General features: G+C 40.7%; 2 protein-coding genes across 2 annotated transcripts; one reads left to right on the top strand and one right to left on the bottom strand.

Annotated features, from left to right (window-relative positions):
* Positions 1 to 1,776: 1,776 nt before the first annotated feature.
* rfx3 (regulatory factor X, 3 (influences HLA class II expression)) lies at positions 1,777 to 19,024 on the top strand. The gene is made up of 17 exons (XM_034096148.1): positions 1,777 to 1,887; positions 7,124 to 7,236; positions 7,791 to 7,879; positions 8,789 to 9,047; positions 10,093 to 10,167; positions 10,432 to 10,613; positions 10,750 to 10,869; positions 10,999 to 11,123; positions 11,219 to 11,334; positions 12,017 to 12,132; positions 12,286 to 12,440; positions 12,521 to 12,618; positions 12,858 to 13,007; positions 13,134 to 13,342; positions 13,424 to 13,577; positions 14,002 to 14,044; positions 14,132 to 19,024. The coding sequence occupies exons 2-17, from the start codon at positions 7,129 to 7,131 to the stop codon at positions 14,431 to 14,433; spliced, it is 2,301 nt and encodes a 766-aa protein (XP_033952039.1). The 5' UTR covers positions 1,777 to 1,887; positions 7,124 to 7,128; the 3' UTR covers positions 14,434 to 19,024.
* On the bottom strand, positions 18,902 to 27,029 carry smad4a (SMAD family member 4a). The gene is made up of 11 exons (XM_034096149.1): positions 26,897 to 27,029; positions 25,429 to 25,720; positions 25,160 to 25,334; positions 24,306 to 24,335; positions 24,029 to 24,214; positions 23,690 to 23,797; positions 23,345 to 23,395; positions 23,080 to 23,263; positions 22,791 to 22,959; positions 22,016 to 22,154; positions 18,902 to 20,850 (listed from the first exon to the last, which is right to left on the bottom strand). Exons 2-11 carry the CDS (start codon positions 25,666 to 25,668, stop codon positions 20,639 to 20,641), a joined length of 1,494 nt encoding a protein of 497 aa, XP_033952040.1. The 5' UTR covers positions 25,669 to 25,720; positions 26,897 to 27,029; the 3' UTR covers positions 18,902 to 20,638.

Genomic DNA, 27,029 nt, shown 5'->3' with positions numbered 1-27,029 from the left:
AAAGAATGCAACAAGATTGTGTGGGTTCCTAAAAATGTTTCTCTTCTATTATGAGATTTTAAAAAAAACATTTAACAATTAATTCAGTATCTTTTTATAGATTCAGTGTCTCTATCTCTGTTTGCTTTAAACAAACCAAGACACACAACAAAGCAACTTCTTTGTGGTAGCAATCTCAATTCTGTAGTCAATAAGCTTATGTAAATAACTCAAATAAATAGCAACCATTGCTATCTATTAACTATATGTAAAGCAAGAAGGCTTCCAATAATCTTAGCAGTGTTTTTTTCCCTTATTGTAAATTGAAAGGACAAATTATTTTAGTTGAAAAATAATTATTTTAGCAAAAGAGTGTCAGCTGCTAGTTGCCTAGCAACAACAACAGCTTTTCCAAAGCATCTGTTTAGTACTGCTAACCAAAAAAAGTGCTGCAGAGTGGACACAGGTGGTTGGTAAGGCTCTGTATGAAGAAGTAAGCTTCTTAATAAAGATGGCTTTCTTTGGTCACGGTTCCCAAATTAGAAGTTGTGCATGTCTGTAGTTGTAGTGGTGAGTTTGCTTTATATAAAAACTTCAGAGATACTACAGTCATTGTTTAAACATCCACCCTTTTGTCTTAAACAATGAACACATTTTGACACAAAAATAAACATTTATTTGCCCCAAAATGCAGAAAGACAAGTCCCAGATTGGGAATCAAACTAGGAAGAATTGAGTTCAAAAGCCTTGAGGCATTCGTTAACACACTAACAATAACAACATTTAGGAGGGGTTAACTTCCCAATAACAAGTAGGAGAGTAAGAATTATAGCAAAATGCAACATGACGCAGAATGGTATTCACCCTTAGCCTATCCAGCCATCTGGCATTGTAAATATAGGCACTGCCTGTACTTTATGGTTACAAATTCACACACAACTGATGGGATAAGGCAATCATTCTATGAGCTTTTTTTGTATTATAGCACCAGTTTCATCCCCATTTTTTCTTCAAAATGTTTTGCATTTACTTTATTCTTCTCGATAATGTGGGAAGTCATTAAAATAGGTCTCTTTTTTATTTGGACAAAATGCTATGTTGTTTAGCTCTCAAATCAGTCTTTTTTAGGATGCTACCAAACATTTGAATAGGATATATATTCTTATGATTATGTACTATTTTGCTTTGTATTTAATAGTTTGGTAGTAGGTGAAATTAAAATGAATGCTAAGAGATCTGGCAAACTGAGTTATTTGTTACAATTGTTTTAGGAGCATATTTTGCTAGTTCCCTAGTATGCAAATTACATAAATAAGCAGATTTAAACAGATAAACCTAACCTTGTCCTCAATTTGGCGAACATGAAACTACATTTGACATCCTTGAAAGATCACAATACAAGCAAATAATTTCAGCAAATAATTAAAGTGAAGCACAAGCAATACTATAAATATATGCAAAGGCCTATACATATGAAAATAAAGTCATTCATATACTATAACCAAATGATGACGGTCATGGATCACGTTATGGTGCTTAATACTTTTATTATTTCGTGTGGATAAAATGACTCAGACTAACCGATTATTAAAAGTCTCTAAATAAATAAGACCTAGCGCTAAGGCTCGGGTAGAATAACCATCCTCGTAATATATTCCCATTATACTAAACATATGTATTTCGTTGTGATTTAATATCCGTAAGACTGTATTAAGTGCGCTTTAATCTCCTCCCACCTGCCTGGTTAGGGTGCGCGCTCCCGGTGAGTTTTATAGCAACTGTTGCCCAGTGAGGCAGCGCCATAGTCACCGTAGTCCTGGCGACTGTAACCCACCAACAACAACCTCTCGCTCCATCATTACCACCTCCTCCACCATCCTCATCTTCATCAACCAGTCCACAGCTCAGGTTTGTATACATGTTATACTATTATTAGCTCTAAATCAAGTCCTTTCTCGCTTCATGGGATAATTGCATGGGGGAGATTTGAATGCTGTAGTTTATGTTTTGTCTGCTGCTGAATGAAGGCTCGGTGGATAGCTCGGGTAGTTTGCTAGCGAGGGTGTTTCTTTGTGACGTGGTAGCCTGCTTGCTAACGTTGCCTGTAGATACCCACAGCTGTGAGAGGTCCTGCTCGCTAGCTCCTGCTAGCTATGTTCTCTCAATTGTTGATGTTTGCTCAAACTGACCTAAACGTTAGTCTGTGTGGTAGAAAACGGGTTTGCATGTAACTTATTTGCTTAAACTTACCATGCTGGGTGGTAGCGTAGGTCTGGGCTAGTCACTGATGCTAGCTGGTCAGCTGGAGCAGGAGCAGGTGTCTGTTGTTGCTAGGTTGCTAACGCCAGCGTTGCCCTTTTACAATGCCTGTTGGTATCCCATTTTTGGCTAATGTTACGGTGATATTGCAAGTGTATGTTGTTAAATCGTGTTGGTGTTATAACCTCAATAACGTCGACCAGCAAATGAAAGTGCTGTAAGCTAGCTGTCCATACACTAACTGCTATTGACAATAGCTAAGCCATTACTTTCCCTTTTGTCTTAGGGAGCAAGAAAGCTTCGCTAGCTCTCCGTCTGCACTCTTTGTGGCATCAGATGGCTACGATAAGCTAACCTGATAACACAAGGCTAATTTTCGCATTGGTCAGGTTTGAGGAAAAACGCCTGCCTTTATAAAAAAACATTAAATACCTCAATGTTACTCCCCGTTTTACCGAATCATTTCGTTATTCTGCATTTCACATTCTGTACCTCGGCTGGTAACGACAAGCTGTATCTGCAATGGATGTATTGTTATTGACAAACTATTTAAATATTACATTTTATATTTTCTGTGTGTATTGGTGTCCATGTTTATTTCTGGGTGCGCAAAAAAGGAAAGGAGTGTACTCAATCCAGCATGACACTGTCCGGAGGGAGGACATGTTTACTGTAGAGATATTATTATTTTTGTCAGATTTATTTTAGGCTCATTTACTTCGGGTAAAAGAAACAATTCGACTACATTTCAATCAAAAATGGCTGTTTTTCCTGTTACTCACTATAATATAGTAAACATTAGAATCAGAAGTCAGAATCAAAAACATGTGTATTGCATTGAATCAGAAGCAGGTTCTGATACAAGCCAATAAGCAGCCATATTTTGTATTCTTATTTCTGATGTTTATTTGTAGGTAAACACATACGAGGTGCCTTGGTGTATATGGTGCACACATAAACATAGTGACATAATATAAATTGTAAGAAACAGGACCAACAAATAAAACAACAATTATAAAAACTTTTAGGATTCCTCAATCCTGTGGGTGGGTCGAATTAGTCAAGGGACTTGGTTTCATTAGGTCCATTAAGGTGTGTGTGTGTGTGTGTGTGTGTGTGTGTGTGTGTGTGTGTGTGTGTGTGTGTGTGTGTGTGTGTGTGTGTGTGTGTGTGTGTGTGTGTGTGTGTGTGTGTGTGTGTGTGTGTGTGTGTGTGTGTGTGTGTGTGTGTGTGTGTGTGTGTGTGTGTGTGTGTGTGTGTGTGTGTGTGTGTGTGTGTGTGTGTGTGACTCCTGATCCTTTCTGTATGTTTCTTTCACACACAGTAAATACAATTTGATTGTCCTTAGAATATAGTTTTCTCATAAATTGTAGCCTATTTGGGTTTTGTATCGTCAAACAATTGTATCAAGTTGGATCAGAAATACCACCCATACCATTTCTAACATATACTGTAGGTAAACCCTTAAATATTGTTAACATATGAATTAATTGGTACACATGCAACCCAAAATAGGTCATGTACAGACACCCCTCACAACACACACACAGATAACAGGATGTGGGGAACTGCTAGTTATCAGATCACGTTACCACTTACCTGTAGTCCAGCAGCGCAGAAATAGTACCATGCCACCTGCTGCCTGGATCCTGTTACATTTCCAATCACTTAAAGAGGGGCTGATTAATTCAATTATTCACTCATCCATTTTCATGGCTTAGCAGAATACAGCATGTTTGGTTTGTTATTTTCCCCAGCCTGCCAGCTATAATGTATATTGTTGATGAAAGAAGAGAGGTCCTTGTTTGTTCTTCCCATAACCCACATCTGGCAATAACAGCTTGGACCTACTTTGTAACCTAGGTCAGGCCACTTCCAGAAATGTTGACATTTGACTTTGACTTTTTCTTCTTGTCCTGTAATATAAAAAAAGATTAAACATGAAAAACTTCACTTTTGTATTGGGAGCTCAATTAAAGGTCCTATATTACTGCAATGTCTTCAACAGCTAAATCAGCTGTCCGTATGAGTCACTGACAGTTTGTTTTTACAATCTGAAAGCTTAACTCTTAAACAAACACAGCACTTTGCATACCTCCCCCCAGTTCCCAATTACATCTCCCCCACCTGTTTTCCTGCTGCATTAGTGTGTGTGTGTGTGTGTGTGTGTGTGTGTGTGTGTGTGTGTGTGTGTGTGTGTGTGTGTGTGTGTGTGTGTGTGTGTGTGTGTGTGTGTGTGTGTGTGTGTGTGTGTGTGTGTGTGTGTGTGTGTGTGTGTGTGTGTGTGTGTGTGTGTGTGTGTGTGTGTGTGTGTGTGTGTGTGTGTGTGTGTGTGTGTGTGTGTGTGTGTGTGTGTGTGTGTGTGTGTGTGTGTGTGTGTGTGTGTGTGTGTGTGTGTGTGTGTGTGTGTGTGTGTGTGTGTGTGTGTGCTGTACTTTTCGCCCTGGTTCCCCAGCTCCTATTGCTGAACTTGGTCTATCACACTACACCTTCATAATACATGATCATTAGAAAAGCAAATTGTGGTTCTGTGTTTTTATCTGCGACTGTGAACCTTGCACCTTTTTTATGTTGCTTGTAATGTTTGCAGACAAATAGAGGGGGGGGGGGAATGCAGGGCAAAATGTTGCCCTCCTCGGTGGCTTTTGTTCCTCTGTGTCTTTGTAGGGCTTGCACTTGCTCAGTGGAGCACAGCATTTAAGTGGGCCACAAGGGAGTGTGTGTGTGTGTGTGTGTGTGTGTGTGTGTGTGTGTGTGTGTGTGTGTGTGTGTGTGTGTGTGTGTGTGTGTGTGTGTGTGTGTGGTGTGTGTGTGTGTGTGTGTGTGTGGTGTGTGTGTGTGTGTGTGTGTGTGTGTGTGTGTGTGTGTGTGTGTGTGTGTGTGTGTGTGTGTACATATCTATGTGTATATATGTATATATATATATACGTGTATATATATATGTGTGTATATATATATACGTATATATACGTGTGTATATATATGTATATGTATGTATGTATATATATATATGTATATATATATATATATGTATATATATATGTATATGTATGTATGTATATATATATATGTATATATATATATATATATGTGTATATGTATATATGTATATATGTATGTATATATGTATATATATGTATATATGTATGTATATATGTATATATATATATATATATATGTGTATATGTATATATATATGTATATATATATATATATGTATGTATATATATATATATATATATATAGGGGGTTGGGGTAAGGCAAAAAGAGTGTGTTGTGAAGCAGGGGCTTTTTGCCTCGATTAGGTGGGCTCAGTTGGGGCCATGCACTTTCGCTTAACACTGTGGAATATACATCAAGTCTACAGTCTGCTCTCGTTAAAAGTATTTTCTTTTTAGCATTGGGCTATAGTAAGCATAGTAAGCTGACGGTTTAATGTGTTGTTTGACATTTTAACGACAGGATTGTAATTCTGCTGAATTGATTGTCATAATTTACAGTATCCTGTCAAAATCGCACAATAGGAACATTTGAACCGGATAGTAGTATTTGTGTCTCCACAACTAGACTTTAGTGTCCAGCAGTGTCATTCCCCCTCCCTAAGGTGTTACAAAAAGTCATGCTGGAAGCGAGCGGCTTTGTGTTGATGGATCTCAGAGCCTCTGTATGTAAAAGAAAAAAATGCAGATTCTGCCTGCTGCCTTGCTGTGTCTCACGGGCTCAGTGCCGTGGAAAAGATTGCCTCAGCAAGTCAAACTTTGAGGTTAATCACCCCAACACGAACAAGAGTGATAGCCTTCTTCCCGAGAAAAAGGCCGGTATGATATTGAAGATAAGGGGAAGGGGCAGGCTGTCCCTGGAGAAATGTGAGGCTGTTAGGAGACCCAGCTTAATTAACCAAGAGAGGCTTGTTTGTGGAAACTGTGATGTGGAGGAGGCGGCCTTTCCCTGGAAGGAATGGGTGATGGTAGCCTTGCTATTATTAACTCACAAACACAGGTCCACCATCGGTGTCTCGTCACACTCTTATCCATCAAAACAGTTTACTTAAGCCTTACTTAGTACGTCTTTTATTACTAGTAATGCTGCTAACTTGAAAATGATGTAACTTCCATATTTTTTAGGGAACTTTTCTTAGATCCGGGCCTTCTTATCTCAACTAACGTTTAACCTGCAGCAGTGGGAACTGAGGGAAGCGGCATCTATTTGGAGTTTGTTAAATATTAACTTGTTTTATGGCTGTGAACATGGAGACAAGACCATGTGTCACTGATGCATGAGGCTCTTAGTACATTAAGTACCACAAAGCAGAAACAGGTGCCTGGGTAGAATCAGTGTTCAGCAGCTTGAGTAGCATTGAGTCAAACTTAAGTGATTTGTGGTAAAACATTACGCTTACCCTTATCTTTAGAGACCTTTTATGTGCTGCGCCAGGCCAACCAAATCATGATGATGATTATTAGAATAGTTTTCTTCTATACAAAGCATGTATCGTGTACTATTGTAGATGCACCACTACCTGTTTGTTATTAAAGCAATATGTTTTAGACATGTGTTAAGGATAGGGTTTAAACTTGAGATATTAGAGTTTGATGTCATTTTATGACTATTTATTTAATAAGAGGGTGTACAACAAAGTAAACCGTGCAGTCCTTTTTGTAGATTATAAATCAGTTTTTCAACAACAACCAGAAGAATACAACCCATATGTGTGAGTTTACTCTGTTTAAGTGAGTTATCAATGTTTGCTCAGTGATGCTTTAAGACTATTATGTTGTTGTTAGTGGATCTAAAGTTGCTGTGCCAGTTAAACCGGTATGTTGAGCGTTCTGTAATTGTGGCCATTATCTATGTACATTAACACTGTTTTCTCTGTCTAATGTAGGCGCCATGCAGACCCCTGAAGCAGGCGCTGACTCCACCTCCACCGTCCCTCTTCAGACCACCGTGCCTGTCCAGCCTACAGGCTCCACACAGCAGGTGCCTGTCCAGCAACAGGTACATCCAGCCTGGGGGTTGCAGATGTGACTGCATGTGACTCAGATCTCGTACTTTAGTCAAAGTAGAAGTACCACAGTGTAGGAATACTCTGTTACAAGTAATAGACCTGCAATCAAAACATTACTCAAGTAAAAGAACAGAAATATTTGCTTTAAAATATACTTAACGTACCAAAAGTAAAAACACTCATTATGAAGATTGGCCCATTTCAGAATTATATATATTATATGTTTTGATCATAATTATTGATGCATTCATGTGTTTTTCACCGCTGGCAAGGGTGCATTAATCCATATCTGCTAAGTAACTAAATGTATTTAATAAATGTAGTGTAGTAAAGTGCAATATTATTATTTGCCTCTGAATTGTAGTGGAGTAGAAGTATAAAGTAGCAGAAAATGGAGATACTCATGTAAAGTACCTGCAAATTGTACTTAAGTACAGTACTTAGTTACTTTACAGCACTGAATATGTGCGTGCATGTCTTTGGTTACCTGTGCATTATGTGCCTTTACTAATGAATTTGCCACTCTTGCCATTTGTGTTGCCAGGCCCAGACTGTTCAACAGGTTCAGCATGTTTACCCAGCACAGGTGCAGTATGTGGAGGAAAACAGTGGCGTCTACACCAATGGCAACATGTGAGTCAGTCTCAGCTCTGCTCTTACACCACTCCACAAATATTAGCGCTACGTCTCCGCAGCCTGCTCTCAAGTCTCTTCAAACCAATCATTCATGTCACAAGCACATGATGTCGGTTGGAGTGCATTTGTGTTCTGCGTTTGTGTTTCTTTTATGAGCGGTCTGCAGTCGTGTGTTTGATTGTGCTCAGCCACCTGAACATGACGAGAAGTAGGCCTGTGTTGTAAGTGCTGATGCTACACCAGGGTCTCCAGTGTGTTTTTCCTACTGTGATACACACAGGCTCACGCGGCGGTGCATGTACAGACACGAACACGGATACTCTAGGTGACCTCAGCTGCTGGTAGAAACAGTCATGTAAGGGGCACCGCCGGCTTAATGCTTAAAAAACAAAGTAATACATACTCTAAAGAGCCAGACGAATGAGCCTCCTGAGCACCAGGCAAGTAAGGGTCACCCAAATCAAAAAAATTATTGAAGTAATACAAAATATTTCATGATATTTTGAAAAGCAAATCCATTAAAATTATAATATATTCTGGATTGTCCCAGTTGTGGCAAGCGTTTTGTGTGTACCTCCCTATAGACCTGATGGGTGTTTTGCAAAACTAAGAAACACTGATTTTGATTAAACATTAAATACTTCACTTTTGTATTGGGAGCTCAATTAAAGGTCCTATTTTTGCTGCAATGTCTTCAACAGCTAAATCAGCTGTCCTTATGAGTCACTGACAGGTTTTTTAGAAACACTCATTTAAAAAAAACAATGTTAATGCAAGAAAAGAAAAAACGTAATTTGAGAGCCATAATAAAAATGTTACATATTTACCTAATTAATAATTATTCATATCCCTCAGTTTTATTTTTGGCACATTGACTGACCGCTAACCTCTCTTCTTTCTGAACAGAAGAACCTACTCGTACTCAGAGCCGCAGCTGTACAGCCAGAACAGTGGAGGAAGCTACTTCGACACACAGGGAAGCTCATCACAAGTGTCCACTGTGGTGACATCTCATGGCATGACCAACAATGGAGGAGGGGGCAATGGAGGGATGAGCATGAACCTGGCGGGGGGTCAGGTAATCAGCACCAGTCCTGGCTCTTACATCATGGACAACGCTGGACCCCACCCTGCCACCCAGACAGCAAGAGCTTCACCCGCCACTGTAAGTGCTAATCACTCAATAAATGGGCCGCTAGCCTATCTCTACCTGCCTGCTTTGATGATAGACAATCATAGTTAGTGTATGTAGTGACTTACACTAACGCTGTGGGTCGAAACTCTAAACTTTCCCTGACGCACACAGTTTTTAGTTTTCCCAGACGCTCACTATCAACACAGATGCTCTGTTTCTGTCATACTTTATTGATCTTTGCACTAGTTTTATCCAAACATCTAGGACAGCAATCTCCACCGGTGTTCCATATTTGAACTCAATATGTGTGTCATGCGTTAGTGTTTACAAATATATTGTCGCATTAAAAAGGGAAAACATTTATGTGCACCCCCTCTATGGTGTCGTGTTTTATCTCTGGCGATGCTCCTTTGCTGATATATGCACTGTGCAGCGTAGGCTGTGTCAGCTACTGCCAACAATATTCACATTTGAACCCTGAGTATTTAATATTCAAGATATGCAGGGCTTTGTTTCTATTACTAATTTGTATCTTTTAATAATGGAAAAGTAAGTAGGGATTGAAACCTGAGGCAGGTGTATTGACGAGGGAAAGACCCCCCCCTCACAAGAGTCCTGCATTGGACAAGGGGAGCATGCAGCACAAGAGCTGTAAAAACGGAGCACTGTAACAATGAAATCTTCATAGTGAAACACAATGCTGGGCTGTTTGTTAAAATGTGAATACCAAATTAGACTTCTCAACTTGGCACACTGCCTTTAGCCATTTGTAATGAAGTCTAGATTTCCTCCACACATGATTGTTGTTGAAGTGGATCTCTGCTCGTGGAATCTGAAGGACTTGTGTCTGTCAGTTATCAATAATGAATGTACTGATTTGAACCTCTGTCTCCGTTTCTCAACTAAGCAAAGATTGTCCTTACATGACAGGAAGTCCTGCTCTGCTTGGGTTTAGTGGTGCTTGCTTTGTGATCTCTTTTATTTTTGCTACAAATGTGTCTATTCCTTTTTTTCTTGCTTTTGTTTTCATTTCCCCCTCTTACATTTTGTTGTCCTGTGCTCCATGGTTTATCAGATTGAAATGGCGATTGAGACACTCCAAAAATCTGAGGGTTTATCCAGTCAGAGAAGCTCGCTGCTCAACAGCCATGTAAGTTGCTTTTACGAATGCCTGCCCTCGCAATTCTTTTTTCTTTTACTTCCCTTCTCTCTTAACTCTGTATACATGTCAGTTTGATGTGGTTCTTGCTGTTTTTGCCGAGATTTTAATTGTGACTTTTGTTTTTAAACGCTGCTGTAGAAATGCTTTTGCAGAAGTGTGATGAACCAACATTAGTCCGAGGTCTTTCCACAAAGTTAGCTTGGACCAGATTGTGAATCTCTTGAGAAAAAAACAACGTCTTTCCCCTTGTAGCTCCAGTGGCTGTTGGACAATTACGAGACAGCAGAGGGCGTAAGTCTACCACGCTCCACCCTCTACAATCACTATCTGCGCCACTGCCAGGAGCAGAAACTGGACCCTGTCAATGCAGCCTCTTTTGGCAAACTCATTCGCTCCATCTTCATGGGACTCCGTACCAGGCGCCTCGGGACAAGGTTAGCTCTCAAATGTTTCAATTTATTAAGAAAAGTGTGAGATTTTCACCCTCTTACTATTGTCATTCATCCAACCCTTGATAGTCTCCTCCATCCATGCGTCATTGTGTGTTAATATTAGTTTTTTTTCTTGCAGAGGGAACTCTAAATATCATTACTATGGTATACGTGTGAAACCGGACTCGCCACTCAATAGACTTCAAGAAGACATGCAGTATATGGCCCTTAGACAGCAGCCAGTCCAGCAGAAACAGAGGTAGACAGGCAACTAGATAGATAGATAGATACTTTATTGATCCCAATTTTGGAAATTCTTTACCTACGCACGCATACAGACCTTCAGTACTTACTTATAGATACTAATTTGTGAGCCATGTGGTTTCAGGTTCAAGCCGGTGCAGAAGTTTGATGGCTGCTCCGGGGAGAGTTACACAGCTGGAGGCCAGCCCCAGCCTGGTGCAGAGGAGCAAACAGTCATCGCACAGAGTCAACACCACCAGCAGTTCTTAGGTCTGCAGCTTTCTATGTATCTGCAAAGCAACACAAGACGACGCACTGAGAAATACTGAGCGTTATGTGAATTCCTTTTGTCATTCCTCCCACAGATGCATCGCGGGCGCTCCCTGACTTTGTAGAGCTGGACGTTGGACAGAGCAATACCGAGAACATCAGCCCAGAGGATGTGAAAGCTCTCCAGTCCCTTTACAGAGAGCACTGTGAGGTGAGAGAAAGGGCAGATCTTTTAATAATCACTGATATGCCACTACAGCTCACTTTGGCGCATGAGTGTAATTCACGGGGAGCACAGGGGGTCGGTCCCTCTTCACAGCTCAAAGAAAGCTAAGTAATCCCTTTCAATATTGCAGCATTGGTTGATGCAGCATCATCAATATGACTATGGTGGCATTTTGACTATACATTCATCTGCCTGGACTACCTGCATTTCACCAGCCTCTAAATCTATAGCACTTCCACTTTTTCCCTGTATATACATGCTGTCATTTGCCAATATGGATTATAACTGCACATTTACTAGTTTAAAACTTCTGAACAGCATTTTTACAAATCCAAAAAGACCAACTATTTTGGCTCTGGCTGGATTCTGAGCCTGGAAACTTAAACAAAGGTCATACGTTTTTTTGTGACAAAAATCCACAAATGCCAGCTGCTGGAATTTTGGAACAGGATTTCCTCTTCGTCTTATGAGGTTTTCAATCACACCGGTCCTAATGTCTGGACAACTAGGGATCAAGACATCTACAGGGGGCAGTTCACTTAAATAATTACCTCACAAATGCTGATTGAGGTGACTAGCCATCCAGATAGCTTGAGGATAATGTGGAGAAGTTTTGATTTGTACATCACTAAAAATACATTTGACAAGTGTTCTGCTTTTGTTTCAGGCTATCCTGGATGTGGTCGTCAACCTGCAGTTCAGTCTAATTGAGAAGCTGTGGCAGACATTTTGGCGTTATTCTCCCCCTGACTCCGTAGAGGGGGAAACTATAACAGAAAACAGGTGAGGCTTGTTGACTCGTATAATGTTGATTTTTTTTTTTTTTTCTTGAGTGTCTTAGTTTTTTGCTAAAGGGAAATATTAACAAATCGAATCAACTTTAGGATAATCTGAACGTTTAAGGTTTTTTCTAAATCTGGTTTGTTCATTCTTCAGCAGCTTAAGTGAGATTGAAGCTCGGCTGCCCCACTCTCAGCTATTGGAACTGTGCAGAAACGAGGCTGTACTCAAATGGATGAGCACCTGTGACCATCTGATGTACCAGGCCCTTGTGGAGATCCTCATTCCTGATGTCCTGAGACCTATTCCCAGTGAGCCACTGCCATACACACCTCTCATTTTGTTTTGTTTTTCACAATTGTAAGTAACAACTGTTTCTGTTTTTCTTCAGGTGCCTTGACTCAAGCCATTCGCAACTTTGCCAAAAGCCTGGAAGGTTGGCTCAATAATGCCATGAATGCCATTCCACAGAGAATGATCCAGACCAAGGTGCACTTTTTACAAAGTTGACCTCTTGTGGAAGTGCTACCCATACTATCAGAGGAGTGTATACTTGCAGGAGTTAATATCTGCGCTTATATGTGCTGAATAAAGGACGTTTTTGCAAATACAAATGAGAGCTCCAGCTTATTCAGGGTTTTGTCCTGAACAAGTATTTGCCTGTGGACTGATTAAGTATTAGTTTACCTGCAGGAGTTAACATCTGGGCTTATGTGTGCTCTTCACAGATTGCCGCTGTTAGTGCCTTTGCGCAAACACTGCGCAGATACACATCTCTGAACCACCTGGCTCAGGCGGCACGTGCTGTTTTGCAAAACACATCCCAGATCAACCAGATGCTGAGTGATCTCAACCGTGTTGACTTTGCAAACGTACAGGTCAGAACAGATCTCTGTGTTTGAATATTCAACACCAGTGCTTGTACCATACCATTCCGTCATATTAATCAAAATAATATGTGTTCAAGTGTTTACCTCCGGTCCTTTCTCTGTGTTGCTGTACAGGAGCAGGCATCGTGGGTGTGCCAGTGTGAGGAGGGGGTTGTTCAGCACTTGGAGCAGGACTTCAAGGCCACCCTGCAGCAGCAGAGCTCTCTGGAGCAGTGGGCGGCCTGGCTGGAGAATGTGGTCACTCAGGTGCTCAAGCCTTACGAGCACCGGAGCAGCTTCCCCAGGGCGGCTCGCCAGTTCCTGCTCAAGTGGTCCTTCTACAGGTCTGCAGAAAGAAAACAACCATGCTGAATCTCGGTTTTGAAAACACAAAATGCTCACAATGTTTTGTTGTGTCTCTGCAGTTCTATGGTGATCAGGGACCTGACCCTGCGCAGTGCTGCCAGCTTCGGTTCCTTCCACCTGATTCGCCTGCTGTACGACGAGTACATGTTTTACCTGGTTGAGCATCGCGTGGCACAAGCTACTGGAGAGACATTCATGGGTGTCATGGGAGAGGTACAACGGTGGCATCCTAACTTTGCAGACTTGTAGTGCCAAATTGATGACTACAGTATATGATAGGAACATAGATGTGAAATAGTTTTTCCTTTCATAAATAATCAACCCAGAGGAGATGTTTGCCTAAATGCAAAGAGATAAGATGGGACTTTATTTATCCCGAAGGAAATTGTTGTGCCAGAGTTACAAAGATACAATAAACACAGCAGCATAATAATAAAACTGTACACTAACAGTGCAGAAAAAAGAGAAATTAAATAACTACAAGTAACATAGACGGTCAAATAATTAATGTAAAAAAACGGTACAGTGACAAGCAGCATTGAGTAGTGCAAAAAAACGTAGTGGCAGACTAGAAATACAGTACATGTGAATCCCTGATGGCGCCCAATAGTAAAAATGACTGTCTGTTTTTTTTCAGTTTGACAGCCTCAACTCCTTGTCCCTGGCTAACATTGATAAAGGTATGTGACTAAATGTATCAAGCACATCGTGTGAGAAACGGTTGTTTAGGAAACTTTCCTTTAACCTCCTGCCTCTCCACTCAATAGGGGATGTTTTCTCCTGTCCAGATGAGATGAGTGGGATGGACAGCGACTTAGACGACGACCCGGAGGAGAGCGGGGAACCTCTGGCCAAGCGAGAGAAGTCTGAGCACGAGGTGATCCAGGTGATCCAGGTGGGGGCGCTGGAGGACGGGACCCACCCTGTGGTGGGGGTGGTCCAGCCGGGCGTTCTCCACTCGCTGCCCCAGCCCCCGCAGGACCACAGCGAGCACATCCTCATCCCCTCTGCCGCTACGCCCACCATCCGCCACTGCAGCGCCACGGGCAACACCTACGCCTCCGTCTGAGGGTCTAAGGGCACGGCCATCTTTGTCTGGCCTTGTTTTTGCTATCTCACTCTCCACATATCTCCCCCCTCTGTAAGTCTAGATGTTTCCGTCTCTCTCATGCATTGTCTCTGTCTGCCCTTGTGTGGACACGCTCTCCTCGCCCTATCAGTGGGGGGGGGAGTGCTGAAATGAGGAAGATGTGCTGTCCTGTGGATGTGGTGTCATCCCATAAGTCTGTGCTCTATCGCAATGCGGCAGCTGGCGGAGGACTAATTCGACCCGTTAAATGTCTCCTGTCTAGATATGACTTAATGCCTCTTAAGGTTTTGTCTTGAAGGGAAATCCAACTCTTTCTTACTACTGATGTCTCAGAGCTCAAATCCATGTCACTAGTCCCAGTGGAGCAGAGTCCTCCATTGACTCAAGACCTTCACCTGCTGTAAATAGTTCTGCTGTACTTTCAATTGGTATTACCCAAAACTCATGGTGCTATCATTGTTTTATTTTTATTTCCATGAATCCCTCCTTATTCAGATGTATGTCCACATGCATTCCAACTGCTGCAAAACCGTTTGGCTGAACAAAATATTTTTAGCATTGTATGTAGCTAAAAACCAATGGAGGACTTTTTTTTTTTGTATGTATGGCGTTCGGGTAAAAAAGGATCATGAGACAGTTTTGTCTGTTCTGTTGGAAAATGATATGGTAGCCACCCACCCACCCACTGACAGATTTGAGTTACGGAATACCTGTGCTGCTTCTTGTGTGTATATAGAAATGAGATTGAGGAGACCAGCTGTAAAAAACCCACATTCTCAACGCTAGCTTTTCTATGCACCCCGTGCAGAACGCTTGCCTTTCTTCATTTTAGATGCTCTGCAGTTCGGTTTACATAACCAGCAGTAATCTTAAAAAACAACCCGACTGGACATGCTCTCCTGTTATTTTACAGTTTGTCTTAATGAAGTTTCTTAAATTCACAAAGGACCAAAAAACAAACCAACACGAGGGAGCTGAGAGTGAGCCACTCGGGGCCACCTGAGAGCGGTTTCCTGTCCCACAGTGCCATGTTGCAGAGCAGAAGGAATGTCAGGGATTAAATGTACCTCGGCTTTATCATAGTGCCTTATCCTTAAATGCAGCTGTCCTTGTAGTCCTGACTGTGTGCTGCAGAGAGCCCACAGCCCCCCCTCTGCATTGTCCCGGCCACACATTTTGGCTTTCTGGCGACTCGTGGCTGGATTTGGGCCGGCTCATCAGTGCTGAGACTGAGGGATGCAGACTCACCTGTCGTCGTGTCCTCTGGATCAGCTCCACAAAGCTTCTCACTTATCGCGGTTGTTTAGCCTTGCTCCTGCCCTCATTCTGCCCTCTCGACGCCTATTCTTGCATTAGCCTTTCGTTATCGGGTGTGTTTGTTTGTGTGGGATGCGTAGGTCTGCACTGTGTTTTTTAATGTACATGTGTATATACGCCTGTGTGTCTGCGTTCGTGTGTGTGTGTTGGAACACATCCATCAGTCACCCTACCTCAAACCAGTGGTGCCAGCCCTTTGACGCGTGCAGCACAGTCACCAAACCTTATTGCACACACACCACTGTACTGCACAACTCTCAACGCGACAGAGAAAACACTGCATTTGCTTTTCTCTCACCTCTGATACATTCCATTTTCCGTTTTTAGCCCGTAAAAAATAAATGCTTTCATCCCTTTGTTCCCTGTTTAAAGATCATCTTTGTACAGTGGACCAAAAGTAGATATTTTGTGATATTCAAAGAGATATATATATATATATGTATAGTATATATAATGATGATGATGATACACTACATATATTTGTTGCTTTATACGTGATTGTTTCTTTTCGTAGCTCCTCTGTAATTAGCTCATAGACTGTGAAACGGCATGGGGACTCACTTGTGATTCATTAGACGACATCTATACTTGAACTGTTCTAGCATTCTACTGTATGTCGTGGAGATTATTGAGATTAATCCTCTGAATAGGGACGCTTTGTTACTAAAAAGGATTTGTGTTTGGGCTGCCGATTTCTCTGCAGAAATGTTTTATTTATTAATATTTATTGTGTTTTGGTTTAGATGCTTACCCGTTAAAACATTTTAAAGGGTACTACTGATAATGAATCGTACCACAGCAAACCTACTGTACAGGAGGACCAGATTTGTTTTTGTGTTCTTTTGTTTGTTTGTAAGGTTGAAAAAGGGTTGGCACTGTATGTTCTGTAATCACTTTCTGAAGGCTCCATCACTTGTCAAATGTTTTCTTTAGATATTAGATGATCTTTGCCATTTTTTGTATACTGTTCCTGTGTAAAGAAGCTAAGCAGTACGTGTGGGTGGGGGAGAAAACACTGCACGTCAGAGAGGACTTTGGGTCAGCAGACTTTCGCAGGTATTCTGTTTGATAATGACACTTTGGGGACCTGCAAAGTCAATCCCTTGCTCATCGATTAAACCTACGGTACACATCTTATAGACTCACAGAGTCTAGTGATTTTGAAATGTCTGGTTTACCAGATCTAAGAATTGAGCGCAAACAAATCATGCTTTCCTCGGAGCAGTTTGAAAAGTCAATGAACTTTCAGTAGGCATTTAGTTTTACATCAGTTCACGGCCATAAGGAACTTGCCTCCTGACTTTTGGTAATAAACTGCCAAGTTGCAGAGAAAAGTAATGAAAATGTCCAATATAAGAATGAATGCATACGAAAACGTAAGACTTTCTCCAGAGCTGCTCATAAATCACAAAGAACTGCAACCCCATACCCAAGAGCTCATTTGACCGACTCCAACATGCACTGAATATTTTGAGAATGACGTTGTAAAAAAATGAGGTTCAGTCTGCGACTTTAAATCTGAAATGATGTTGTAAATCTGGATAATGTGTTCCCGTTAGGAAGCGGAAGGTTTAGCAAGATACTTTTTCTTGTTTCACGTTTTTACCTTTGTACCACTGAAGGATTTTTTTTCAAATAGGAATTTCAGCTCCCTTGTCATATACATAGAACTTGTATTATTTTGTGCCTGAAGTGAAAACGGCTTATAAAAGTTTTCTTTTTATCTTAATTGTGTGCTTTAGGATCATAAGTGCTTTCTGGTCTTGCACGCCTACCATGTGCTGCTAGAAACGGTGGTGTTTTGGTTTTCCCACTCTAGACTCTATGTGCCAGACAGTGATATTGTTGCTTTCTGCATCTCATGGTTAACACTGGACTGACGCTAATGCTGCCAACACAATTGTACTTTATTTCTCAGTGTCTTTGAAATCGAGAAGATTGTTTTTGTAACAGCTGTTTGCAAAGGAGCCTGTTTTGAACCAGAGAAAAATAAAAAAAGCAGTTCCTTATTTGTCACGGGAGCGGGAGCTGAAGGATGCCTCTTCACCTGGACATAGCGGCAGCTTCACTGACCCAGAGCAGACTCCAGTGCCTTTCTTTTCGCCCCGGCCACAGCAGATGGCCTGGGCGACTATTGGGTCTCTGGTGGGCTACAGATAGAGGCTATCAGCGCAGACATTTCATTACACAGGTGCTGCCACTGAGAAGACCCCAGGGAAGCATAAAGAACTGTCCTCAGACTATTTATTTACTGGATGTGACGCCACGCCACACACACACACACACACAGTAGTTTACACATGGTAGATTACCTGCAAACAGCTTTTTATTGTACAGAACTGAACAAGGAGAGCGACTGTAAGTAAAATGCTCTCCTATGACTCGTTTTTCTCATGATGGTGATTTCTTTTGTCAAATGATATTTTCTGAATGCTGTGACCCGTTTGAGATTTGTATTTGGATGTTTTCAAGTGCCATTTGACAGTCTAGTGAGTCGTGGCCATCTGTAGCACGCTCTAATGCAAGCACAAGCATTTGGCAGTGGCATTTGGGGAAGGTTTTCTTTTTTGATTCACCCTAGACAAACATATGTATATATCAAAAACTGAAAAAGGTATATTTATTTGTGTCTTAATTATTTGATTTGTTCTCTTGGTGAACATTTTATCAGATATGTTGGCTAAAGTGCTTTTGTGATTTTTTCTCTTTTTTTTTTTGGACAATGTATAGTATCTGATATAATATATACACAAATTTATTGTGACCTTTTTGTGTGCCATTACGTTTTTTTTCTCAAATTGGCAAGCGAACCAATGCGTGTAGGGTGATTTGTATTGTGTATTTTACATAAAAAACGAGGACAATTGGGGGACTTTTATATTTATAAAGACTTTATCATTTAGTGTGTCGTATTGATGAATATAGAAACTATAAAAGACACATGTAGTTTGGTTTTCTGAATATTTCAGATCTCAGCTCAGGCTAGCTTCTTAGTGTTGTTTTCTTAAAGATTTGTGATTCGTCTTTGCAGTAATAAACGTTTTCTTGTTCAAAGTCAAGTGTCCTCTCACAATTTTAAACCCACACTTATCTAATTCTAAATAAAAATGTCTCGACTCCAAAACAATAGTGTTAGCCCATTGAATTTTATTCAACCATTCGCATACATATTAACACTAATATCATTCCAACTCGGTATATATTCAGAAAATGTTTGACACAAAGCGTAAAGACAAAGATGAGCAAGATGAGGCATATCCGGAAAAATGTACAGCGTTATTATTATATGGTGTTATCACTGTAAAGGTAGCAAAAGAGTATAAAACACTAACAAAGGTAAACAAAGCTCCAAATACCAAAATATTGTTGATTAATTATGCTGAGCGAAAACTGAACTTTTTCAGTTAAAAGTAAGGGTATACGTGAGTGGCACAGCCTTAAAATTGCGTTGTGATAACCTTTTCACTTTTCATAGGGTATATTTGGCATTAATATGGCTTGCACTTCCTCTCACAGTTCTTCCTTTGCCTACTTTAATCAGCAGATGTCTAGAATACGCAATTAAAATGGGGCAGTGAGTACTTCAGTACCAGAGATGCACTGCCCGTACGTTTCAAAGGTGATTGTTCACGGTAGTTTTATCACAAACAGAAAGGATATAACATTTTATAAACCAATCTTAAAATATGTTCAGTAATTTTTGCGAGAATGGAGCTAAATACACATTTGTGATTTGAGTATTTGATATGGAATAGAGGTTTTGGCCGGACAATTTAAAACACATTTTTCATGGATCTTACCAAGGACAATATCAAGAAAACTATTATAAGAAATAATATGGATACAAATGTAACCATGCATGAGGCCATGAAACAAGGCAGTGATAATGGACACTAAGTTACAGTATGAGTAACATTTTATGCGTTATTATAACCTTTTCTTGATTGAATCCAATGTCATTTTGGTATTTGAAAAACAGTCCATTCTCAGTGTCACAACAACCTTGGCTGGTGATCTAACAATAACCGTTGAATAAAGGTTTTATAGTGTTCAAAGCGAAGCTGTGGTTAGCCAACGGCAGCTTTTCAAATGCTAGTTATCTCAACTATTAATAAAGGATAATATTAAAAACATCCAACAAGGACTGCCATGATGAGAAATATTTAAGAGCACATCTTACAAGAACATAAGTAATGAATAACATGATTTATCATAAATGTCCTGATTTGTGAGGTGAGAAACTCCACTTACATTTAGCCCTGTAAGCAGCGCAGAGACTGGATCAGCAGTTTGCTCCAGCTGAAGTGACATTTAGGATGTTCAGACAGGTAATAACACGATTTTATCCAATCCATCGAATTGTGCTCTGCTTCCCCCGCTTACTTATTAAAAGACCTTTCTTTTTTTTTTTTTTAAAAAGGGTTTTCTTGAGTCAGGGGCTCTTTAAATCTGATTCACAAGTGTGGGAATGTTAACTCTTAAAATAAGATGACAGCCAAGTATGCATAATTGTGTTTGACACCCTACTCTCTCTTGTTTTGTATTTTCTCTACCACCAAGGCTAATTCATTAACTGATTTCTGCCTCTTTTAATCTCTTTTTTTTAAGTTTTTCATTCATATCAGTGAGTGAGTTTTCATGAATCCTCTTTGACTTCCTGCTATAATGAAGTTCCAATTGGTGACTAATGTCAGAATGCTGGCTTCCTTTCCCCTCCTGTTGGCAGCGTGTTTCCTGCGTTTCCTCCAGCTGTTGGAAGCCCCTGACACTCTCAGACCTGGAGTCTCACTCAGTATTCTGCTCAATGCTCGCAGCAATAAGCAGAGTCTGATGGTTTTCTTTTTTTGTACAGTTCATGTCTTCTAACTCAGTCAAGGGGGTGGGGGTCAGCGATGGGCATGGTGTGCAGAACTTCGTCCAGTAGCTGCAGAGCTCGGTGTAAATGGATCTCTATCCAGCAGGGTGTCTCTTTAATGCTCTGTCGTGGGTAGTCGGGCCCCCAGCCCTTCACGAAGCTCATGCGCAGAATGCACAGCCTGCGCAGGTCGTCCACCCCGATGCCAGCAGCAGCAGACAGACCTGGGGGGGGAAACACAGGCGGGAACTTTCAGATCAATGTGGCACGACAAGCCAAAGCTCGTAGAAAATCATTAGCTAAGTTACTCCTGCGGTAAAAGTTTTACATACTACCATTGGTACTACTCCACTCTGATCAGGCCACATGTTTCACTGCATTTCAGCTAAAGCCTCAAGAATAAATCCATTGTGTAAATGTTAGCCTGCAATGATGTCATTTCCAGTCAGCAAAGTGGTTTAAAGTGCAATGGCCGATAAAGCAAAGCACACTGCTCAATAACATTGTTTTGGTACTTGTGGGTTATCTGTCGCCACTTTTTAATTTGATGCCGTCGGGCGGCATGAGCGCGGCGATGGCCTCCAGGATGCCGTCGAATGGGTCGACTCCACATGGACTTGGCCAGGTAGGTCTTAAGATGGTTAGGGTTAAAAAAAGTGCATATTTATTTAGAGTCTGAAAAAAACAAAGAATGTGGCGACAGATAACCCACAAGTACCTTCTTTTTATTTTAAACTGAGAACATGTGAAAAGAGGAGGAGAACATAGCGACAATTCTTCTACCGCTGTTCTATTTTAGAACTAAAGATGTGCTTGAATGTGAAAAATATATTTATCAGATAGACAGAGATGGCACAAGTACACACATCCTTTACTCAAGTAGAAGTACAGATACTCATGTTTAAAAATACTCTGGTAAAAGTAAAGAAGTATGGCCTTCCAAATGTACTTCAGTAAAAAGTACCCATAGCTACCAGCTGTTTTACAGAGTAACTGACCTCCCTTTATATTAATAGAACAATAATGTCATTGTTAGCTAATGAATGTTTCCATGCTAAACAACGGCAAAATGACAACGTTTTCATTGGTCCCTCTTCTTTAGAGAAGACCAGGAAGTGATGGATACACGGATCGTGTATAGGCACGCAATGACTCTAAAGAATAATGATCAAGCCACCAAACACACATTAAAACTAAACCTGTTTTGAAAATGTAAGAAGTAGAAAGTACAGATATTTGTGTTAAAAATAAGTAGTGGAGTAAAGTACTAATACCATAAAAATGTACTTAAGTACAGTAACGAAGTATGTACTCCACTACTTCCCACCTCTGAAGATAGAACTCAAAATGCCATGAACAAGTTTCAGAAAAAGTATCCCATCCACTCACTGATGGCGGGGGCGATGCCTCCCACAGAGCCCGGGCCGGGGATGTTCCCGGACACGGCGGCTGCCTGCGCTGCAGACGCTGCCGTAGCCGTGGCCGCCTGCTGCTGCATCTGCCTGTGGCACTGACGCAGGTCGAACACCTGGGGGGGGGGGGGGGGGGGGGAAGATATTGAATGGACTCATATTTTACTTTCATCTCAAATATGTTTATTAGATATTTTAAAAGGTCACATTTTCTCACATTAGACCCTTAGTAGCACTGGATACATTGTGTGCATGTAAATGTAATAAAATAAAAAAAGGAAATTCTTGCACACCCTTAAATATCTGGAACAAACTCCCAGAAACCTGCAGGTCCGCTGCAACTCTTACTACTTTTAAATCCAGGCTGAAGACTTTTCTTTTTGCCGCTGCTTTTAATTGAACTATTCAAATCTTACACTGATATAACATGTATTTTTTATTTTAATGTTTATTCTATTATCTTTGCTTTTTAATGACTGTTTTTAAATGCCATTTTCTTAATGTCTTTCATTTTTGTAAAGCACTAATTGCCTCGTGTTGAAAGGTGCTATATAAATAAACTTGCCTTGCCTTGTCACCACTGAATGGATTTTTTCAAAAAGGGTCGACTGTGATCACAAGGACTTTTTTTAAAACATAAACCCAAATGCACATTATGCCTATCCAATCATTTTACATTCATCCATGTACGTTTACATCAAATCAACTTGACATGTCTTTGCTTTTCATTGACCATGGTCCTGCAGTCTCACCTTGATGTGGGCGCTGGGGTAGATCTTGTGAACTGCGTCTCCGGGGGCTCGTCCCGCCTCTCGGTCCAGGTAATAGCTCTGCACAAACACTGCGTGGTCGCTCAGACAGCGCACCCACACGTCTCCTTCACCTTTACACTCCAGCTGCATGCCTTTGCCAATGTGGAGCCTGAGGACAGAAGAGACATTAAAACAATGTCAGCCATCAATCGTTTATAAAACACATAGTAGACATTTATTGTTTGAAGTAACCATCTGATGATATTTCTCTTAGTTTGCTGGGGAGTACCGGGCTCTCTCGATGTTCTCCGTCCTGTGGACATTGCTCAGCTGACCCAGGCAGAAGCGGTCCCCTCCTGATGGATCAACGTACCCGTCCACAGTCACTATCGGACATGTGGATTGCACCTTAAAGGTCTCTCCAACTTGGACATCCATCTCAAAGTACGCAATGGAGCACCAGTATTCTGGAGCTAGAACAAACAAACCTCAGGGTCAGATAGGTTACACTGATTATGTTAAATATGTGGATGTCTTCATCTGCAGCTACTCACAGGGGTGATTGGATATTGGGGGCTGGAACGCAATTTCATTGGTAACAGGCCCTGCAGGAATAACATGTCAACATGTATTGTGAACAAGCAATTCTGAAACCAGACCTGTTCTTACCATAAAGCACAGGTCATTTGATTAAAAAAAACTAAAAAAAGAGGACACTTAAAAGTGTTTAACTATACCACATACTTCATTACAACATGTTTTTCTGATCAACTATTACATCTGCTAAATTCTCTTCATATTCAATGTATGATGTTCTATCACATTAAAGAAAGGACATGGACTATTTTTAAGGCTAAGTGTGAATTTTGCAGACTTCTTTTTTGTATCCATCCACTCACAGTAATGCCCTGTGTGAGACATGGGTGGATGATGCTGGAGATGCCCGTTCGGATGTGGAGGCCCTGCAGGGGTGAAGCTGCTGTTTCTGTTCCAATTGGGGGTGGAATCTGTAAATATCAATTATCATTAAATAGCTGCATTGCCAAACTCATGCCAACTTAAAGTCAGGATGTTGGATCAGATCATAAAGCTAAATAACCAAAACGTGCTTCTTTACATATCAAACTAATCAACAGGGAAACCCTTATAAAAAGGTCATTTCAAAACGACCTAATTGTAAATGAAACAAAATGAATACTTTTACAGCAATGTGCATTTTCTAACATGTAGTGTCTCACTTGAGGGTCCTGCACTGAGTGTTGAGAAAGCAGGGATTGAAACTGAGCTGCCGCCCTCTGATGGGGGGAGCAGAGAGGGGCTGCTGAAGATCTCCTGTGGACATGCTCTTGACAGGGACTGGAGGTGGCATTCAGAGCTTGAGTGATGGTTGTCAAAGTCATACTCATCCTTTACCGTGAGTGAACCTAGATTAAGAAAAACATGCATCGATAAGACTGATGGGCATCTCAAAACATGGTCAGCAAGCCACACAGGAGAACATTGGTACCTCCTTACCTGAACTTGAAAGGGTCAGCCCTGATAAGTCTGCAAAAACATGAGAACAAATGTATCATTTCATCTAAGTCAATATTCTGAGTTAGAATAAGAACAAGGGCTGTAATCTTTTGAATGTGGAGAATCGTGAGAGCATCTGATATGCTCAATAATGAAATTCTTGTGAAATAAGGAGGGTGATAAAAAAAAAATATATATATATATATAATTTTTTTTAAATGGTACATGTCAGATCAATGTTTTTAAAATTCCAAGTTTTGGTTATAATTTAACTGGATGAAAACTCCCATTGGTTTGAAGGGGATCATATTAAAAAGAAACCATGTGTCAACCCTCAGAATCCTTCAGTGTGTCTAATTCTATTTTTAATCAATATGCTTAAATCATCAATGTCAGAGGTGTCCAAACTACAGCCCGGGGGCCAAATGTGGCCCCGTTATCCATTTCAAATTGGCCCTCATCTAATTTAAAATGTTTTCAAACTAATTTTAGTTAAAAAATAAATAAATAACTTATTTGCATAACCAGTTTGAAATATACCCTTCATATTTCCCCTTATGATAAGCAATCTGAGGCTTCTGTTTTAATGAATGAGCTGACAACACATTTTGTAACACAGTAAATTAAACCCTATGGAAAGCTGTGATGTAATCTGTTGTTGTTTAAGCATATTCAAGTATCAAGAATAATGTACCTACTTTTTGCTAACTTAGACCTTAGCTTATGACAACATACCTCACCGCTAGAGAGGGTCCCAGCCCTTCGTTTGTTTTTCTGTATGTGGCCCCAAGTGAAAAAAGTGTGGACACTCCTGTCTATTTAGATACAACAAACGTGTTCAAAAGCTTACTTACCAATGCCTGGAGATACGACCCTCTCGTAGTGGTATGGGTTGACACAGACATTGTCACATTTTAAGTCAAAGGCATACTGGCAATATTTGACATGTTTTAGCTCATTCTTGTGTAGATCAGGCCATCGCCAGAGTCGGGCATAGATAACATGGGGAAACCCTTTGCGCCCTGCAACCTAAAGCACAGAGAGAAAGAAAGTGACGTTTGTCTTTTGTAGTTTCAAATAGCATTTATTAGCTCAACTTGCTTCTGTTTATCGGCCACTTTACCTGTAAGCGTCCATCCAAGGTTCTCTGAATGGTGACACACTTGCTAGGATGAGCTCCATTGGTGGTGATTGCTGTGATGAGGGAATCCAGCTCATCTTTCTTTTCCTTCAGCTTCTTGACAAGACTCTCGATAGCTCGCTTAGCGAAGGTTTCACTCTCCCCACCTTGTCGGTGGCACATCAGGCTATGCACGATGCTCAGACAGGCATCATTACTTGTGGGAGTGTTTGTGATTGACATGTTGCTCCTTAGTGGCAACCTCAGGGAGATTTGTAAACTGTGGATTAGCAACCTGAAAAAGCAGTGTCTGAGTTTAAATGGGTTTGCCAATTAAAATATACATTGCAGGACATCAAGTGCCACTCAAAGCACACATGTGTATCACCTAGCCTTCCTTTCAGGTGTGGGAAAACAACAGATTATCATGTTCAACCCTCAATCGAATGTCCCTTTAAAATGACATACACTTCAGTCTAATTTAAGCCATTGTTTGTGAAGAAAGGGATTAAAGGCAACTTTCCAAACCTTTAGGGGTCATTACCGAAGGTTGTCTGGATATCTGCCATTTACATTTGTAATTGTGTTAACTCCTGTCACTTGCTTTAAACATACATTACAACGCATTTAGCTTGTGCTTTTATCCAAAGCAACTTACAATAAGTGCAATAAACCATAAAGATTCAAACTAAGGACCACAAGAACAGTGCTGACATATTTACTTCCAACAACATCATCAAGTGCTAATTGTGCCATTACAAATTGACAGCTCACAGAAACTGCACACGGTCGCCCTCTGCAAATATGGCCATTACATTTAGGCTAACATTCACCACATATATTCGTTTGGCACCAGAAACTGCGCGTTTTTCTGCACGTAGAAAACCTCGTCGGTTTATCAAATTTAGATTAAAAGGTTATTTCAAAGCATCATAGCTAACATTAGCCAAGATGGTTATCAGCTAATAAACAGGGGAGTTTAACATTTCTTAAATAAGCCTCAATAGTAGTGCAACGCAACCTCGCCTAAATTATAATGCTCAGTTATAATCTCGCCTATTTAAATAGATACACATATGTCATGAATATACAAGTGTTAGGGAGCATTAGTATAACTAACATTGCCTAGCTTCTGTTTGGTGTCTCCGCTAGCAATTACTGTGATTGCAGTAGTATACCATTAGCTACAGCAAGCTAACGCTGATTCACAAAGCTTTCGTATCATTAACTTTATCAAAACGAACATATTCCTGGACTTACAGTCATAAACCCGCGATGCCGCGTTCGTCCCAGTGGTACAAGATGATAATAAGTGAGTGGTTTAAGCCTCCTAAATACCGATGTGCTAACGATAACTAGCCTGCAATAATGATGTTTTGGCAAGCCTGCTGTTAGCTACCCTTCTCCTCTGACGGACGAACTCCACTACCTCATAGCATCTTTTACAACGGCATAAACCAAAAACACTTACCCGTTTATCTGTTGTTCTAAATACACTAAAAAGTGAACCTATAATATAATTACTAGTAGCCTACTACACGTTTAACTGGCCACGAAAATAAACAGAAAAATCCTCTCCACCCACCACGCTCAGACTGCGCATG

Source organism: Pseudochaenichthys georgianus, chromosome 12 (genome assembly GCF_902827115.2).
Source record: "Pseudochaenichthys georgianus chromosome 12, fPseGeo1.2, whole genome shotgun sequence".
In the NCBI taxonomy this organism is placed as follows: Eukaryota; Metazoa; Chordata; class Actinopteri; order Perciformes; family Channichthyidae; genus Pseudochaenichthys; species Pseudochaenichthys georgianus.
This window is presented reverse-complemented; position numbering and strand designations above follow the sequence as displayed.